Source organism: Haliotis rufescens, unplaced genomic scaffold, assembly GCF_023055435.1.
Source record: "Haliotis rufescens isolate VD_foot unplaced genomic scaffold, xgHalRufe1.0.p SCAF_2, whole genome shotgun sequence".
NCBI lineage: Eukaryota > Metazoa > Mollusca > Gastropoda > Lepetellida > Haliotidae > Haliotis > Haliotis rufescens.
In genome coordinates this window covers 63,538,542-63,555,761 of record NW_025963890.1, presented here as the reverse complement: position 1 = coordinate 63,555,761, position 17,220 = coordinate 63,538,542, and the positions used below count along the sequence as shown (strand labels likewise).

The following is a 17,220-nucleotide window of genomic DNA, read 5'->3' as shown; positions in this document are numbered from 1 at the left end:
TGTTGGGTAATGGTATTTTTCAAACCCTTGACAGACGAATAAGGTTCATCTGTTCCTGTTTGAAATATTTTCATGAGGAGAATACCATCGGCATGATGAATAGACTTACAGCCAGATCGAGTGTTCCCACAAAGATGTTGATAGGGCTGGACATGTACATGTCTGCCAGCCGCTGGACATCTTGAGGCCAGGTGGCGCTGCCAACAGAACCAACATCAGACATTCTCACCGACTTGTTTCCACAAATATAAATATTTGAATAACACCTCTCTCAGTATTGGTGTGTTATTAACAGCCTGGTTTCAGTGAGAGGGTAACCAGAGACTACTCTGACCCATGAGTGCTCAGATTACACAGGTAATATTTCTTGCGACCTTCTGCTCTACACATTGCTTCAATATCAGGCAACATATTGGGTTGCACAAAGTTCATGTATGGAATAGGGGTCATTTGGCTTCATTGAGTTATAAAGAGCATCATGTAATAAGCTTACTATAAATAGACACACAGAACTATGAGCCAGGTAGGTGGTCCTATTTACAGGTGATGGAGGAACATAGTGAGTGAGTGAGTGAGTAGGGTTTAATGCCGTTTTTAACAGTATTCCAGTTATATCGCGGTGTGTCAGCTTAATGTGGGAGGAAAGCCCGAAGTGATGCAGTTCTCAGACATTTACCACTTCGGTGAAACCCATGAGCACGGGCATGGTGCTGACAAACCTAGAAACATAATGGGGGCGAATCGGGATTTGAACCCACAATCATAGGTTTCTGCCGTGTCCAAGGGACGCAACTCTGCACAGCGAATCGCGGCGCCTTAGACGACTGGGCCACCCGTGCCTCCGATGGAGGAACATAGAGTATGGCAAACCTGGGAAGTACAGACGTTAAGTTGAGTTTGGCGAAGACAAAATAGCAATACACATCATCGGTGCAAGATGGAACATGAATAGCCTAGTCACATGCTGTAATCACACGACCCTCTTCATGATCAGTTCTTCCTGAAAAGAAATTGGGCATTTGTAGTTGCTCAGTCAAGGGATTCCACATTGAATATTTTCTGAGACGGTTTCTGTGCAGATTATTACCTTGTCATTACGGTCTGTCTGTCTCGTCTGATGTCCAACAAAATCTTTCGGATTTCAGGTTCAAATCCCATGTCCAGCATTCTATCTGCTTCATCAAGAACCTGCAATAAACACAAACTTCATTGGACGCAGAACATTTGTTTGTTTGTTGTTTAACGCCGCACTCTGCAATATTCTAGCTATTTGACGGCGATCTGTAAATTATATTGCCTTTTATAGCATGCATAGGTTGCTGAAGACCTTTTCTACCCCGGATCTTCACAGGTCGGGAGGTGGGACAAGGTAATGAGTCCACTCAGTCATTGTATTTCTATGCTTTTCCTAAAGTTACTTTGATCATTTTAAGTTTTACATTATATCCCAAGAAATTATCTTTGCGTGTTTTCCGTATCACAAATATCTTATATAAGGAATAAAAAACATGTATTATGCTCACCAAATATATGGTATTTACGGTACAGAAACACACTCATAATCTCTATTTATCAAAACAATAAGGAAAGACTATTAGAATTAAGCCTCTCATGACTTGTATTGTAGGTGTATAATGCTAGCAGTACATTCAGACAGACAACAGCAGGTGTCTGGTTAGCCCCGAGTCCTGAGCTGTTTTCAACTAACCAGATACGTAACAGACTTCACATCTACGATGCCATTCATGATGAGATCGTTGAGTCGCCCTGGTGTGGCTACAATGATCTCCACACCTCTTGTGACCACATTGATCTGGCTTCTACGGTTGCCGCCACCATACACGACCACACTGAAAATAGGAAAGATGACAACTGACCACAAACAGGGATATATCTCACAGGAACTACACCTGCAAAAGAACGGCACTGTCCTCACAAAACCATGCATCACTCATACTGTATGTAGCAAGAGCACAATAAAACATTGGAGAGAGAGTAAAACATTGGAGAGAGAGTAAAACATTGGAGAGAGAGTAAACCACTCAGGCTGCTTCCCTCATGGTTTATTCTCCCTGCAGTGTTTTATTGCACGATAAACAACTCCAAATCCTTTATTTCTTTAGTACATGGATGATTATTAGCTGAGTTTACTAGACCGAACAGTATTAACTGGGGTCAAGGACCAGTGGTTACAGTCACGGACGGCTGAAGCTCTGCCAGTGGGAGACAACACACGAACACGTACACGTACCTGCGTATGCCCCTGTAGTTGATCTTCTTCACCTCCACCTCTATCTGCTGGGCCAGTTCTCGGGTCGGAGACAACACCAGCACATTGGGGCCGCCTCGCTTTTCTCTGGGGCTGTGACAATACAAGGGGAGGGAGTGAGGGAGTGAGTATGCAACATTCCATGAGTGAGTGAGTGAGTGAGTGAGTGAGTGAGTGTGGTTTTACGCCGCTTTTAGCACTATTCCAGCAATAACATGGTGGGGGACACCAGAAATGGGCTTCACACATTGGACCTGTGGGGAAACGAACACAGGTCTTCGGCATGACGAGCGAATGCTTTAACCACTGGGCTACCCAATACAAGGGGGGGAGTAAGGGAATCATGTTTCACTGCAGTCAGCAATACTCCAACTACAAGGGAACGGAGAAATCAGTTTGTTTTATGTTTTCGCTCAGAAAAGTCCGTCATCTTGGATAAAACTAACCACAATACACATAATTACAGCATTGACTTGTATTAGCAGTGATCACTTCATAGTATTCAATTAATGACATTTCATAACATTCATTTAATAACATTAAAATTGTAACATTTTTAGAACATTGTTTATCAAGTATGTATTTAGCATTTCACGATTAACATACAGGAAGACATTTAGTCGGTGATTGAAAAATGTAATAACCCAAGTAAAATAGAAACCTTAGAGTAAAAACTAAATTGCTCAAAAAGTTATCTGGGGCTCTGCTTTGATGACCTTATATTGTTGGGAACTTGTTCTCACCCGGACACCCACAAGGTGTGACAACACAGTAGTTTCTATATAAATGGCATCGTCAAGTATGACAAAGATGACGGTGGGTGAGTGAGTGAGTATGGTTTTATGCCGCTTTTAGCAATATTCCAGCAATATCATGGCAAGGGACACAAGAAATGGGCTTCACCCATTGTACCCCTGTGGGGAATCGAACCCAGGGCTTTGGCGTGATGAATGAACACCTTAACCACTAGGCTGCCCCACAAAGATGACAGTGTTTGACAGTCCACTGTTTTCAACACTATTTCAGATTTATGACTGCATGTCAGCTTGACATGGGAGAAAAGCATGAAATAATGAAGGTCTTAGATGTTTACCTTGGAAAAATCAATACTTATTACTTAGTGTGCGATTGTGATCGATTCTTGTATCGAGAAGTAAAAAAAATCGCCATCCACATTGCATCAGTGTATCGTCCAACTACTTTTCTCAGGCAATGGCTTTGAAATTATTGTGCAGGCAGTGATTTTTTTATTAGGTTGTTCGAGCTAGTAAATATTGTCTACAATAACTTTGGGGAAATCATGTTGTTCTTTAGGATTGAAGCATTAAACTGCCGGGGTCGTGTGTTCGAGACGCAGAATATCTGAAGATTATACATGCGGCAGACTTAATGATGATGCGGGCGGTGCCTGAGAACCAAGACTATTATATTTTTTAGCCTTAGCTATTCCAAAGCAATAAAACCAGCTACTATGGTTACCATGTTACATGTTCACAACTCACACGGGCTGGTTGTCAATGTGGATTAAAGCTGGGAGGAGAAAGGCCAAGGTCTTTCCGGTACCTGTCTAAATAGAAACAGTTCGATCTGAAAATCAACTCAAACAAGTATTGACAGTTTATGTTTCTAAATCACTTGATGTTGCAACAAATTGGATCATAATTAAGTTTATCATGTCTTAACACACACATATATTGTTTGACATCGTTCCAGAAAACTCCAACAAATGGATGAGATTAGGATTTTGGTGCAGGACACCTACCTGTGCTATTCCAATAAGGTCGAGTCCTTGTAACAGAATGGGCCATGCTTGTTTCTGAAGAAACAAAACAAAAACAGGTTAGATGAAGAATTTCTACAGGGTGGTTAATGGACACAGACACTAAATATCAACCAAGTCACCGAGCCTGACAACTGGATCCATTATGTCGACCACCATAGGTTTCTAGGGACCAATTCTAACCTGGAACTCCCACGGGTTGTCTGTCTTGTCTATTTCAGCATAAATTAAACTTAATAAACAGTTTATTTATATTCTGTTTGAAATGTGCTGAATACACACGTTATTGGAACCATGCCTGTGCTGTGATATGTAAAACCATATCTTGTATAATTCTAAATTTTGAATTTCGAAGCATCAATCCGGGGAGATTCTCAACTGAACATGAAACCCAACATCATTCTGACACAACATGTTTACAAAACAATACATCATTTGGAACAACTCACACTTTGACAATACCTGTTTCAGTGTTGACAACCTACTATGTGGAAAGTGTGACTGTCGCCATGTAAGGCACAAGATGTTTACCGAACTATGAACTAACCACTTTTTCTACATGAAACAAACTGTTGATTATGTTTAGTGTTTCTATACACAAGGAGCAGATCAGCTCGTACGACTGAACTCATTGTAAGATGTTGATTAGTTTACAAAAGGTTTGTCAGAAACTGATTTGTCGACCAGAAGAGTAGGGTACAAGTGGAGAATAGAACTCGGGTCTTCGGCAGGACAAGCGAACACTTTAACCACCAGGCTACCCCACCGTCTGGCTGTAAGGTGAACACATGTTTAGTGAATGTACAACAATGTAGCAGAGTGCAAGTACTGACCTGTATTGGTGATGGCTCAACGAACTTTTGATTATAGATCTGTTGTAGGATCTCAGCTGTAAGGAAACTCCTTGTATTAATTTGAGATAATAACCAAACACACTGTTTATATGATGAAACAGGTCTGAACAACGATACACGCCATTGGGGTAACGATGACATCTTCCCAGGCTATTACAACAAGCATGAGGTACTGGGGAACTGCTCTGTATTTCAAACCATCTTTTACTCAAGGAGTGTAAACTTCCACTGACATACTAGGGGATTGTAAATAAGGCTGAGCCCTCTAAATAAATTGCTGTCTTCATTGTTTTACTAAATGACATTCCAGGGACACCAACAAGGACAACAATTTCTTACGGTAATGCTGGAAGGCTTCTTCAAAGGTCCTCACAGGGTTTGGCACACGTTTCTCCCCGCCTTCCACAATAATGTTGTTGTTCTTCTTCCTGTTAAAGATGGCGCACATCAATAACATCAGTAGATTACCCAGGACCCAAACAGAGGCAAGATAGTACACAGACAGGTCAAGCCGATACAGACAGGTCAAGCCAACACAATAAGGTCAAGCCGATAATATCAGGTCAAGCAAATACAATCAGGTCAAGCCAATACAATCAGGTCAAGCCAATACAGTCAGGTCAAGCCAATACAGTCAGTTCAAGCCCATACAATCAGGTCAAGCCCATACAATCAGGTCAAGCCCATACAATCAGGTCAAGCCGATACCGACAGGTCAAGCTGATACAGACAGATCAAGCCAATACAGTCAGATCAAGCCAAGCCAATACAGGCAGGTGCAGCTCAAGCCAATACAGGCAGGTCAAGCCAATACAATCAGGTCAAGCCAATACAATCAGGTCAAGCCAATACAGGCAGGTGCAGGTCAAGCCAATACAGTCAGGTCAAGCCAAGCCAATACAGGCAGGTGCAGGTCAAGCCAATACAGTCAGGTCAAGCCAAGCCATTACAGGCAGGTGCAGCTCAAGCCAATACAGTCAGGTCAAGCCAATACAATCAGGTCAAGCCAATACAATCAGGTCAAGCCAATACAGGCAGGTGCAGGTCAAGCCAATACAGTCAGGTCAAGCCAAGCCAATACAGGCAGGTGCAGGTCAAGCCAATACAGTCAGGTCAAGCCAAGCCAATACAGGCAGGTGCAGGTCAAGCCAATACAGTCAGGTCAAGCAAATACAGACAGGTGCAGGTCAAGCAAATACAGACAGGTGCAGGTCAAGCCAATACAGGCAGATGCAGGTTAAGCCAATACAGACAGGTGCTGGTCAAGCCAATACAGGCAGGTGCTGGTCAAGCCAATACAGACAGGTGCTGGTCAAGCCAATACAGACAGGTGCAGGTCAATCCAATACAGGCAGATGCATAATCGAGTCACCTCCTAGAACAAGCACAGGTTCCTGAGGACCAACTACCTTTCTACCATCACAACCGCGGACTACACATACTACCACGTGACAACACATACCATACCTGATTTCTTTCACTTCTCCTGGATGCATGTTAGCGACATCAGGATCTTCAAAATAGAAATTCTTCTCCAAAGGCGGCAGACCTACAAGAAGAAGGTGGTTCACCTTGTGACACAATGTGGAGTCAGCAATATTACAGCCATATCATGACGGCCTGTAAAGAATGACGACCTGGCCACGAACACTAGTGGTCAATAGCATGAGCATAACGCTCTCTTAAACCCGCTTCGCCCCAGTTATGTTTCTAGGCTTGTCAGCACCATACCCATGCTCATTGGTTTCATGAAAGTGATAAACATCTGAGGCCTGATCACTTCAGGTTTTCTTACCACAATGCTGTGACATAACTTGTATACTGCTCAAAGCAGCATTAAATCCATCTCACTCTCTTAAATGTCTCAACTACTATATACATAATTAATTTCACCTCAGTCCCCAGAATCCCAATGGAAGACCAGTATCAAATGGTTCACTATTATCTTTTTACATTGCTAGATACGGTTTTCGGAAAATACAACTTATCACTTTCATGTTTGTACCTTCAAATTTCTTTGCTTCATTAGCCTCTTTGGCTGCTCGAATGATTCCCCAGTTGATCTTTGGTTTCTCCGTCTCTTCTCCATTTCCTGCAAGAAACGTAATACCTTCATCTTATTATTGACCTCAATGAATACAAGTGAGCGGCTCATAGCAAATGGATTCGCAAATTAGGTACAGTACATTTGGTTGGTTTGTTTGTTGTTAATCTGCACTCAGCAATATGCCAGCTATATGATGGCAGTTTGTAAATAATAAAGTTTGGACCAGACAATCTAGTGATTGATATCATGAGCATCGATCAACTCAATTGGGATGGATGACATGCATCAACCAAGTCAGAGAGCCTGACCACGCGATCCCGTTAGTTGCCTCTTACGACAAGCATAGTCATCTCTTATGGCAAGCATGGGTTGCTGAAGACCTAGTCTAACCCTGATCTTCACGGGTAAAATCATGACGTAAAGGACGTAGATGAGCTGACAGGAAGTGCAAGGAATAGAGACAGTCACAGGCATTCACAGAAGTATATGAAAGCTGTCACACGAACAATTTTAGCTTTTGGTCAGCTTGCATATCCCAAGCAACCAATTCCTCAGTGAACACTGACATACTGTTATTGTAAATTTTACATTATATTGTATCCTATCTCACGTTATGCATGTCTTCCTTCTTCTTTCGATCATAGTTGGAAACGTGCTTGAACAAGGTATCCAGATTCTAAAAACAAATCACCCGAACACTGCCAGCATCACCATGGTCACCACCCAAGCAAATGGGTCACGCACTGTAATCCCATGCACAGCGACCTACACGACCTGATCACATGACTACCCCTGCCACATCATTCTCTTTCTTAGAGCTAACAGGCTAGAGGAGCTCTGGTGTGGGGATGGCTGGGTGGGCATATAGCGTGTGAGATAGGATAAGGAAAAAATATATAATTTAAGATAAAATTTACAAATATTTAAACTTATACTATCTCACACTATGCAGTTATCCCAAAGTTGGATAGTGAGGTGCAGATACCCTAGCCTGTAAAAAACTACAACCATGAGTGAGTGAGTGAGTGAGTGAGTGAGTGAGTATGGTTTTACGCCGCTTTTAGCAATATTCCAGCGATATCACAGCGGGGGACACCTTAAATGGGCTTCACACATTGTACTACGACCATGAGACACAGACTGACTGACTGACTGAGTTGGGTTTAATGCCGCTTTTAACATTATTTCAGTTATATCACGGCGTGTCAGCTTAATGTGGGAGGAAAGCCCCAAGTGATGCAGGTCTCAGACGTTTACCACTTCCGTGAAACCCACGAGCATGGGTATGGTGCTGACAAAACTAGAAACATAATTGGGGCGAACCGGGATTCGAACCCAAAATTATAGGTTTCTGCCGTGCAACTCTGCACAGCTAACCGCAGTGCCTTAGACGACTGGGCCCCCCGTGCCCCCCATGAGACACAGATGAGGAAGCTGGCATTAAATAGTGAAATAAATATAACATTTAACCACTGCCTAGTGTCGTAAAGACAATAACTTTTGAGCAGGAAAACACACCATAAAAGGCGATACGATCCCTATATGTTAGTCGGACGTAACAGGTGAGGTGAGGTGAAATTGGGTTTAACGTCGTGCCCAAGATTATTGCACTTATATAGCGACGTGCATGCACGTGTATGTGTGTGTGGCTGCTTGTACTAGTCCGGACTGATGCAGATTTATAGTGCTAGCTCACTGAGATACCATGCTGCAGTTTAACATGAGTACCCCACTCACACAGTATACTGATTCCGAGCCGACCAGTCCTTGTTTTAGCCCCTTAATGCCGAGCGCCAAAACACAAGTACAATCTTTTAACGTCTTTTTGTATGACGCGGGCGGGGATCGAACCCCGGACCTTCCGCTCTCCGGGCGGACGCTCTACCACAAGACCATGGAGGCGATCTCGGACGTAACAGCATGAAAGCGAGTATAACATGCGCTATATTTTTCACATATAACATCGTAACATGAATGACCGTGTATCTGTAAAGAACAATCTATACAGCATATGACCTCCTGAAGGGGTCTCCAACCAATTGAGTCCACAAGACAGGTCACAGCACTATCTCCCACAGACAATAAGGTACGCCTGCTTGGTAACTCTTGAGAGGGGATAAAATCCTGATCTTGAACATTAAAAAGTTGGCAATCTCCTTGAGCAACAGATTAAACAAACGCCGAGGAGAGAGTCTGGTGATTCCGTGCAGTACGTAATTGAGAGCAATGTCAATGTAGACTGTTATAAAATCTCCAAACCGATATAGTTAATCCGATCTAGGTCAACTTCTAAGTAATGCCTATCAAACAATTTAACCGATCTAGGTGATGCGTAGGTGATAGAGTGAGTGAGTGAGCGAGACACTATGGTTATACATCGCTTGTAGCAAAAATAAAATAAGAATTGGTTCTTCTATAAACATCAATGCAATAAAATAACCAGTCTTGATCATACAGTTCGGTGGGTGGTCAGCTGAATAGGGGGTGACTGTAGAAGGCAATCTTTCAACCTCAAAAACACAGGACGTGCTTGTCGAAAAGGTGGGAAAAATCGGCTATGAAGAATGAAAACGGATAGTGCATGCTCCGTCATCAATAGGGAAGTCATAGTCAATGTGGTCTTGAAATGATAAAACGAGGGAGGTATGATCACAATGGAGAGCCAGTTCCCTTAGGTTATTTGGTTGAAGCGTCACAGGATGGGTTGGGACAGAAGAGTAGGAAGCAGAGACAACAATTGGGGACAGCTCCGAGAACGGTGATCCACACGAGTGACCGACAGAGATAAACATCTATGAGAAGTGAGTGAGTGAGTGAGTGAGTGAATATTGCTGAACGCTGCATCAGCAATTTTGCAGCTATTCGCGGCGAGTCTATGAGAGTGAGTGAGTGAGTATGGTTTTACGCCGCTTTTAGCAATATTCCAGCAATATCACGGCGGGGGACACCAGAAATGGGCTTCACACATTGTACCCATGTCGGGAATCGAACCCGGGTCTTTGGCGTGACGAGCGAACGCTTTAACCACTAGGCTACCCGACCCCCCCCGAGTCTATGAGAAGAAGAAGTTTTCCACGGTGATGGCGATCAAAAGGTTGTTCCCGCTGAGGAGAGAGGTATAAACAGTGTGGGAGCATAAGGACAAAGCTTAAGGATAACCACGCCAAGGAGGATATGATGCTAAGTGCGAGGAGTAGCTCTCCAAGCAACATTGGTGGTCTGCATAATCGACGTACTGATAGGGATACCAAGCGAGCAAGTCCGACTGATGACAATCATAGGAGCAGCAACGATCTCTGGAGGACTGGAAGTACCCAAAGTGGAAGAACACTCGACTGAGTCTGTATAGGAACCCTCCTCTGAGTCACGTCAAACAGGATTTTTTAGGACGATCCCCAAATTGTCAAACCTGTAAGAGTCAATCCTGAGAGCGACCAGGAGACCCGGAACAACAATCCTAAGACGGTCAATCCTCAGATGAGCGACCCTTAGGAGAGTGATGCTGGAGGGCCGATCTACTTTTCTCAAAACGGTGACTCTTGGAAGTTGGGTGGTGACCATGGTGATGCTGGGACGTGTTTTGGTGATTTGTTTTTAGAAGCTGATAACCTTGTTCAAGCCAGCTTCCAAAAAGGATTGCAAGAAGAGAGAAATGCATAGTGTGAGATAGGAAAAGTTTAAAAAGTATACAATATATGTTGAAATATTCTCAAGTAGTTGATCTAGTACCTTCCTTGTTCTAGGTAGTGCACTCATTGGGATTGGTTGAAATAAACCCCTGGCGTACAAAGAACCTCGCCTGTGGTCATTCCTAATACTTGCAGCATTGCCCATGCCACAAACAAAGATCTTCCCGAGGCAAGTGAGTTAACTGACTATAAAAGTCCAGTTTCTACCTTGCCGAACTAGGCTGGTATTATGGAGTTACATTTTGGCTGGGCTAATGAGTCTATGCATAGTCCAATCAAAATCGCGCAACGAAATCGAAATCCGGTTCGTAAACTGTCATGCAGATTTCGGTCGACTGCAGGATTTGCAAAGCATATGCACCGCTAACTCGTTGTCAACAGATATTTTCTAAATCTTTTCATGTTTTTAATCAAGGTGCTCACGTGATTTGATGCACTTCGCGATGTAAGACTCGTTTTATCATAATATAGATCTTGATTATCGATCAGATCGTCTTGACTGGGCGAAACCGTTTTGTTTGAAGCAAATGCAAGTGATACGAGAGGTTGAATCTGATTGGTCAATAGGAAAAACATAGAAAGGACATAACTCGTAATAGCCACTTGTGGCGCTACGATCGAGCCCAGGAATTCCAGCCTAGTTCGGCAAGGGTGGAAACTGGACTTTTAAAGTCAGTTAACTCTCTTGACTCGGGAAGATGCAAACATATAGAAGAAGTCACAACACCACACATTACATTCAAACCTGAAAAAGTTCATCTGCAATTGGCCTATCGAGTTCATAAACTTTGCTAAAAAAATCTGATTGGTGGTTATTCTTAGAACATATGCAAATGGCTGTTGGTATGTGATTGATGCATGTTGATAGGTATACTTCCCCTCACCTGCATTGTCATCTGTGCTTCCCCAGCCTGTGGATCGCCCACCACCACCACCTCTGTAGCTCGATGACGAGTCTGAAAATAGCACAATGCAACAATAAGGTGAAAACAACACTGAAAAACAGAATCTTTTGTATCATGTTATTTTTCTGTCAAAGCTTGATGAAGAGTCTGAAAATAGCACAGTGCAACAATAACATGAAAACAGATTTTTTTTTTATCATGATGTTATTTTTCTGACAAAAACAGACGGACTGACATAATATGATTTCACATATGAAACTATATGGATGAAAACTGGCTCTCAGTCAGTGGTCCAGCACAATACAGTGGAGTCTGCACTGACAAAATTAGTTTGTTTCTTGTTTTATGCTACACTCTGTAATATTTCAGCTATATAACGGCGGTCTGTAAATGATCGAGTCTGGACCCAATAATCAAGTGACTAAGATCATGAACATCGATCTACGCAAGTGGAATACGATAACATGCACCAAGTCAGCGAGTCTGGACACCCGGTCCCATCAGTTGTCTCTATGACAAGCATGAGCTGCTGAAGACCCGGATCACACAGACAACAAGTGCAGTGAGTGAGTGAGTATGGTTTTACGCCGCTTTTAGCAATATTCCAGCAATATCACGGCGGGGGACACCAGATATGGGCTTCACACATTGTACCCATGTCGGGAATCGAACCCGGGTCTTCAGCGTGACGAGCGGACGCTTTAACCACTAGGCTACCCGACCGCCCGACAACAAGTGGAAGATATGGTGAAACTTAAACTGACCGAAGCAGGATTCCGTGAGTTCCTTTATCATGTCCTCAGCCTGTGTGCGAGCGTCAGCACTCCCCGTCAGGACCACAATAATCTTCCCGTCTTCTGTCTCATTTCTTGTAACCTGAAATTGGACAAAACTCAGGATAAACATGATAACCTCAATTCATAACTTGCCCGTGAAGAGATTGCCCGTTTATTAAACATACAGCTGTATTACACATTGTGTATCATTACATTGTGTAATACCAAAACGCATGCTTTTGTACTACAGGAACAAATTTCACCAACAAATATTGAAAACTCCTAACATCCCTGGGCTTATTCAACGACATTGTGTGTAGAGATGATAGATCATTGAAAGGAGCTTATGCACAGTCAATGACCCAATTATCCCTCTTGCTAGGCTGAGGGCATATAGCATTGTTTCGCTTGTATCTTGCAACAAAATTTCACAAATTACACCATTGGGTATTGTGATGTGATTGTAATCCTTGTGGTTCAGTGAGGTGATCGCAATCCATTAACAGTTATATGTTTATGTATACGGGAGTTACGACAACTTTAGTGCTGCGACAGCTTCATGGAACAGACCACTGCTAAAGGTGAGCAGTTGTATGACATATACTTAACTTATTACGTGTCCACTTTTGATGTTTGAAGTATTTTTCTGTTAAACTCATTTTGATAAGAGTCATCAGGAGATGGCATGTCCACCAGTCTGGTGCAATTCAGAAGAAAGTCTGGACCAGACAATCCAGTGATTTACATCATGAGCATCGATCCACGCAATTGGGAAACGATGACATGCATCAACGAGCCTGAACACCTGATCCTGTTAGTCGCCTTTTACGACAACCATAGTCGCCTTTTACATCAAGCATGGGTTGCTGAAGGCCTATTCTACTCCGGATCTTCACCAAGTCTGTGCTATTCTGATCCTGCCGACAAACATAAATCTGCCCTAAATGTTGCTGAAAGGTATACCTTGATCTTTGCTCCACTTTCATCCTGCAAGTCTTGTATCTTGGATCCCCCTCTACCTGTAATACAGGCATGAGAATGTTTGTTTGAGTTAGCTGGGGGGCTGGGGGACCATATCATCTATGCATATTTTGTAATGGCATGTATCACTAAAGTGACCCCTTGACGTAACAAAAAATTTCAGATCCACAGAAAATTCTCATTCCTGGTAATACGACAGAAAATTGAGATCAATAATTTAGAGAGCAAATTCACTGGGAATAACAATGAACCGCATTTCAATATATCACAGCATTGCAGCTTAATGTGTTAGAAGAGCCAAAAGTGGCTGAGGTTTCATTGAGGGTTGGTTGTTTTCATGGATGCTCTTGCATCAGCATCAACTACATTGTACATGTTATGATAGTTCACTTCATCTTACATCAATACTGATGACAGTGAACCTATCTCATAAAAATGTAGACATGAGGTCAGTGACGCAACCATACCAATTATTCTTCCAACACAACTCTGGTCCACATGAATTTCTGTTGTTTCTGAGCTTGAGCCCTTGTTGTTGAACATCCGCGTCTTCTCTCCATTGCCTGGAAGTACAGCAATCGGCTCAGTACATCCTGCTTGTATTAGGAATCATGGCGGTACATGTTCAAAGTTTGTGCGTGCTTTATGCCACTGTCAGAAATATTTTAATATATTTCAGCAGCCTGTAAATATTCTAGTTTGGCCAGAAAAAACAACATGAGTTTGATCATTTGATCAATGTATGAGATGAGGTAAGGTCTGCCCAGGAATGCATAGATTGAAAGCACTTTTTTTAAAGCAAACCTAACTTCCACAATCTAAGGTAATATTTAAAGGGCGGGCTGTACCGACACTTAATTGTGCAGACATCTTTGACAACTTGATCCGTACTTCATATCTTATTACACAGGCGATATTGATGCAGTCTGCGCCAACGAGTTTAACACTACAGATGTAAGAATAAATTTTAGTAGAATTTCGGGTTATCATATGGGTTATTATTAGCTGAGCTTACTAGGCTAACAGGATTTTACTTGACTTGGGCTTTGGATAAGCGGCTAAAGTCACAGACTGCCGATGACACCACAGGGGGACTGTCCATGTACTTAAACTTTTCCAGTAAAAGTTTCCCTCACCTACAGAATCTGCGTTTCCATCATTGAAATCCCAGTCTGATGATCGTCCACCAACACCTCCTCCTCCTCTGTACCCTGAGGAGTCTTAAAATATCCCAGTGTAATTAAAAGGTGAATATAATACTGAAAGATGGTTCTGAATCACTCCAGTGTAAGAAGGACACTTCAGGCTGTGAGAGAGAGAGAGAGAGAGAGAGAGACAGACAAGAGAGAGAGAGAGACAGAGAGATAGACAAGAGAGAGAGAGAGAGACAGACAGAGAGAGAGAGGCAGACAGAGAGAGGCAGACAGAGAGAGACAGACAGACAAGAGAGAGACAGACAGACAGACAGACAGACAAGAGAAAGAGAGAGACAGACAGACAAAAGAGAGAGACAGACAGACAGACAGAGAGACAGACAAGAGAGAGAGAGACAGAGAGACAGACAGACAAGAGAGAGAGAGAGACAGACAGACAGACAAGAGAGAGACAGACAGAGAGAGAGACAGACAAGAGAGACAGACAGACATAGAGAGAGAGACAGACAGACAAGAGAGAGAGACAGACAGACAGAGACAGACAGACAAGAGAGAGAGAGACAGACAGAGAGACAGACAAGAGAGAGACAGACAAGAGAGAGACAGACAGACAGACAAGAGAGAGACAGACAGACAAGAGAGAGAGAGACACAGAGAGACAGACAAGAGAGACAGACAGACAGACAGACAAGAGAGAGACAGACAGACAGACACACAGAGAGAGAGACAGACAAGAGAGAGAGAGACAGACACACAGAGAGAGACACAGAGAGAGACAGACAGACAGACAGAGATAGAGAGACAGACAAAAGAGAGAGAGACACAGACACAGAGAGAGAGACAGACAAGAGAGAGAGAGAGAGACAGACAGACAAGAGAGAGACAGACAGACAGAGAGAGACAGACAAGAGAGACAGACAGAGAGACAGACAGAGAGACAGACGAGAGAGAGAGAGACAGACAGAGAGACAGACAGACAAGAGAGAGAGAGACAGACAGAGAGACAGACGAGAGAGAGACAGACAAGAGAGAGACAGACAGACAAGAGAGAGAGACAGACAGACACAGAGAGACAGACAGACAGACAGACAGACAAGAGAGAGACAGACAAGAGAGAGACAGACAGACACAGAGAGAGAGAGACAGACAAGAGAGAGAGAGACAGACACAGAGAGAGAGAGACAGAGAGAGAGACAGACAGACAAGAGAGAGAGAGACAGACAGACAAGAGAGAGACAGACAGACAGAGAGAGACAGACAAAAGAGAGACAGAGAGAGAGAGACAGACAGAAATAGAGAGACGGACAAGAGAGAGAGACAGACAGACAGACAAGAGAGAGAGAGACAGACAAGAGAGAGAGACAGACAAGAGAGAGAGACAGACAGACACAGAGAGAGAGAGACAGACAGACAAGAGAGAGAGACAGACAGACAAGAGAGACAGACAGACAAGAGAGAGAGAGAGAGACAGACAGACAAGAGAGAGAGAGACAGACAAGAGAGAGAGAGAGACAGACAAGAGAGAGAGAGAGAGACAGACAGACAGACAAGAGAGAGAGACAGACAAGAGAGAGAGACAGACAGACACAGAGAGAGACAGACAGACAGACAAGAGAGAGAGAGAGACAGACAGACAAGAGAGAGAGAGACAGACAGACAGACAGACGAGAGAGAGAGAGAGAGAGAGAGAGAGAGAGAGAGAGACAAGGGTGATACTCAATTTCCACTAGTCTCCATATACAACACCAAGGAATACACTGTAATAGACCAAGTTTAACTCACCATTAAATGATTCTGTGTGTTCCAATCTGGAATCCCCACAGGGTCAGTTCATAGGTATTTGAAAATGCCCACAGCATCCAAGCAACACTATAGTCCATGTCTATCATCATATTCCAGGAATGATTTTAAAGAACATGTTGACTTGTTTGTTTGTTGCTTAATGCCATTCTTGGATATTTATCACTTTAGTGAAACCCATGAGCAGGGATATGGTGATGACAAACCTAGAAACACAATCAGAGTGAATCTGGGAAACAAGCCCTAGATCACAGGTTCCTGGCACACCTAAGGGGTGTAACTCTACACTGAATTGCAGCACCAATACTGAGGACCTATTCCAACTTGGAATCCCCACAGTGTCGGTTCATAGGTATTTGAAAATGCCCACAGCATCCAAGCAACACTATAATACATGTCTATCATCATATTCCAGGAATGATTTTAAAGTCACCAAACCACAATTTTATTACTTCAAAATAATGGTACTGAGATCTTTAAACCTGTAAAAAAGTATCGTCTCTTACCATTAAATGATTCCGTGAGTTCCTTTATCATGTCCTCAGCCTGTGTGCGAGCATCAGCACTCCCCGTCACGACCACAAGAACCTTCCCGCCTTCAGTCTCATTTCTGTTCACCTGAATATTTCACAGCAATTGTAGTGAGTTTGGTTTAACACCACTTTGAATAGTATTTCAGTGATATTGTCAGCTTGATGTGGGAGGAAATCTGGAAGTGATGTGGTTCTTAGATGCTTACCACTTCTGAGGGGAGTAACTCTTTCACATATTTTGACAAGAAATCTTGTCTGGCTTGTGCTACGTTAACCCTCTTACTGCCAAATGTATTTGAGAAATAAACAACGAAGGGGAGAATGAAGAATAAACCATGAGCAGCACTAAGGGGAACAACTCACTACCCTCTAAAAAATAGCAACATCCAATTCATGAGGTTGACAATGTTCAAATCTCGAGAAATGACATCA

General features: G+C 43.0%; 1 protein-coding gene across 7 annotated transcripts in view; it reads right to left on the bottom strand.

Annotated features, from left to right (window-relative positions):
* Positions 1–17,220, bottom strand: part of LOC124143490 (probable ATP-dependent RNA helicase DDX43) — a 38,143-nt gene that overhangs the window by 6,406 nt on the left and 14,517 nt on the right. For 6 of the 7 annotated variants that reach the window (XM_046512494.2, XM_048400312.1, XM_048400310.1 and 3 more), the window contains 16 exons: positions 16,762–16,873; positions 14,438–14,521; positions 13,769–13,864; positions 13,284–13,339; positions 12,309–12,420; positions 11,524–11,595; positions 6,909–6,995; positions 6,371–6,452; positions 5,243–5,331; positions 4,883–4,938; positions 4,032–4,085; positions 3,772–3,836; positions 2,252–2,362; positions 1,709–1,850; positions 1,088–1,188; positions 110–197 (listed from right to left, as the gene is read on the bottom strand). In XM_046512494.2, coding sequence (XP_046368450.2) covers positions 110–197; positions 1,088–1,188; positions 1,709–1,850; positions 2,252–2,362; positions 3,772–3,836; positions 4,032–4,085; positions 4,883–4,938; positions 5,243–5,331; positions 6,371–6,452; positions 6,909–6,995; positions 11,524–11,595; positions 12,309–12,420; positions 13,284–13,339; positions 13,769–13,864; positions 14,438–14,521; positions 16,762–16,873 — 1,407 coding nt within the window. The remainder of the gene's footprint in view (positions 1–109; positions 198–1,087; positions 1,189–1,708; positions 1,851–2,251; positions 2,363–3,771; positions 3,837–4,031; positions 4,086–4,882; positions 4,939–5,242; positions 5,332–6,370; positions 6,453–6,908; positions 6,996–11,523; positions 11,596–12,308; positions 12,421–13,283; positions 13,340–13,768; positions 13,865–14,437; positions 14,522–16,761; positions 16,874–17,220) is intronic. The other variant, XM_048400311.1, reaches the window with a different exon arrangement.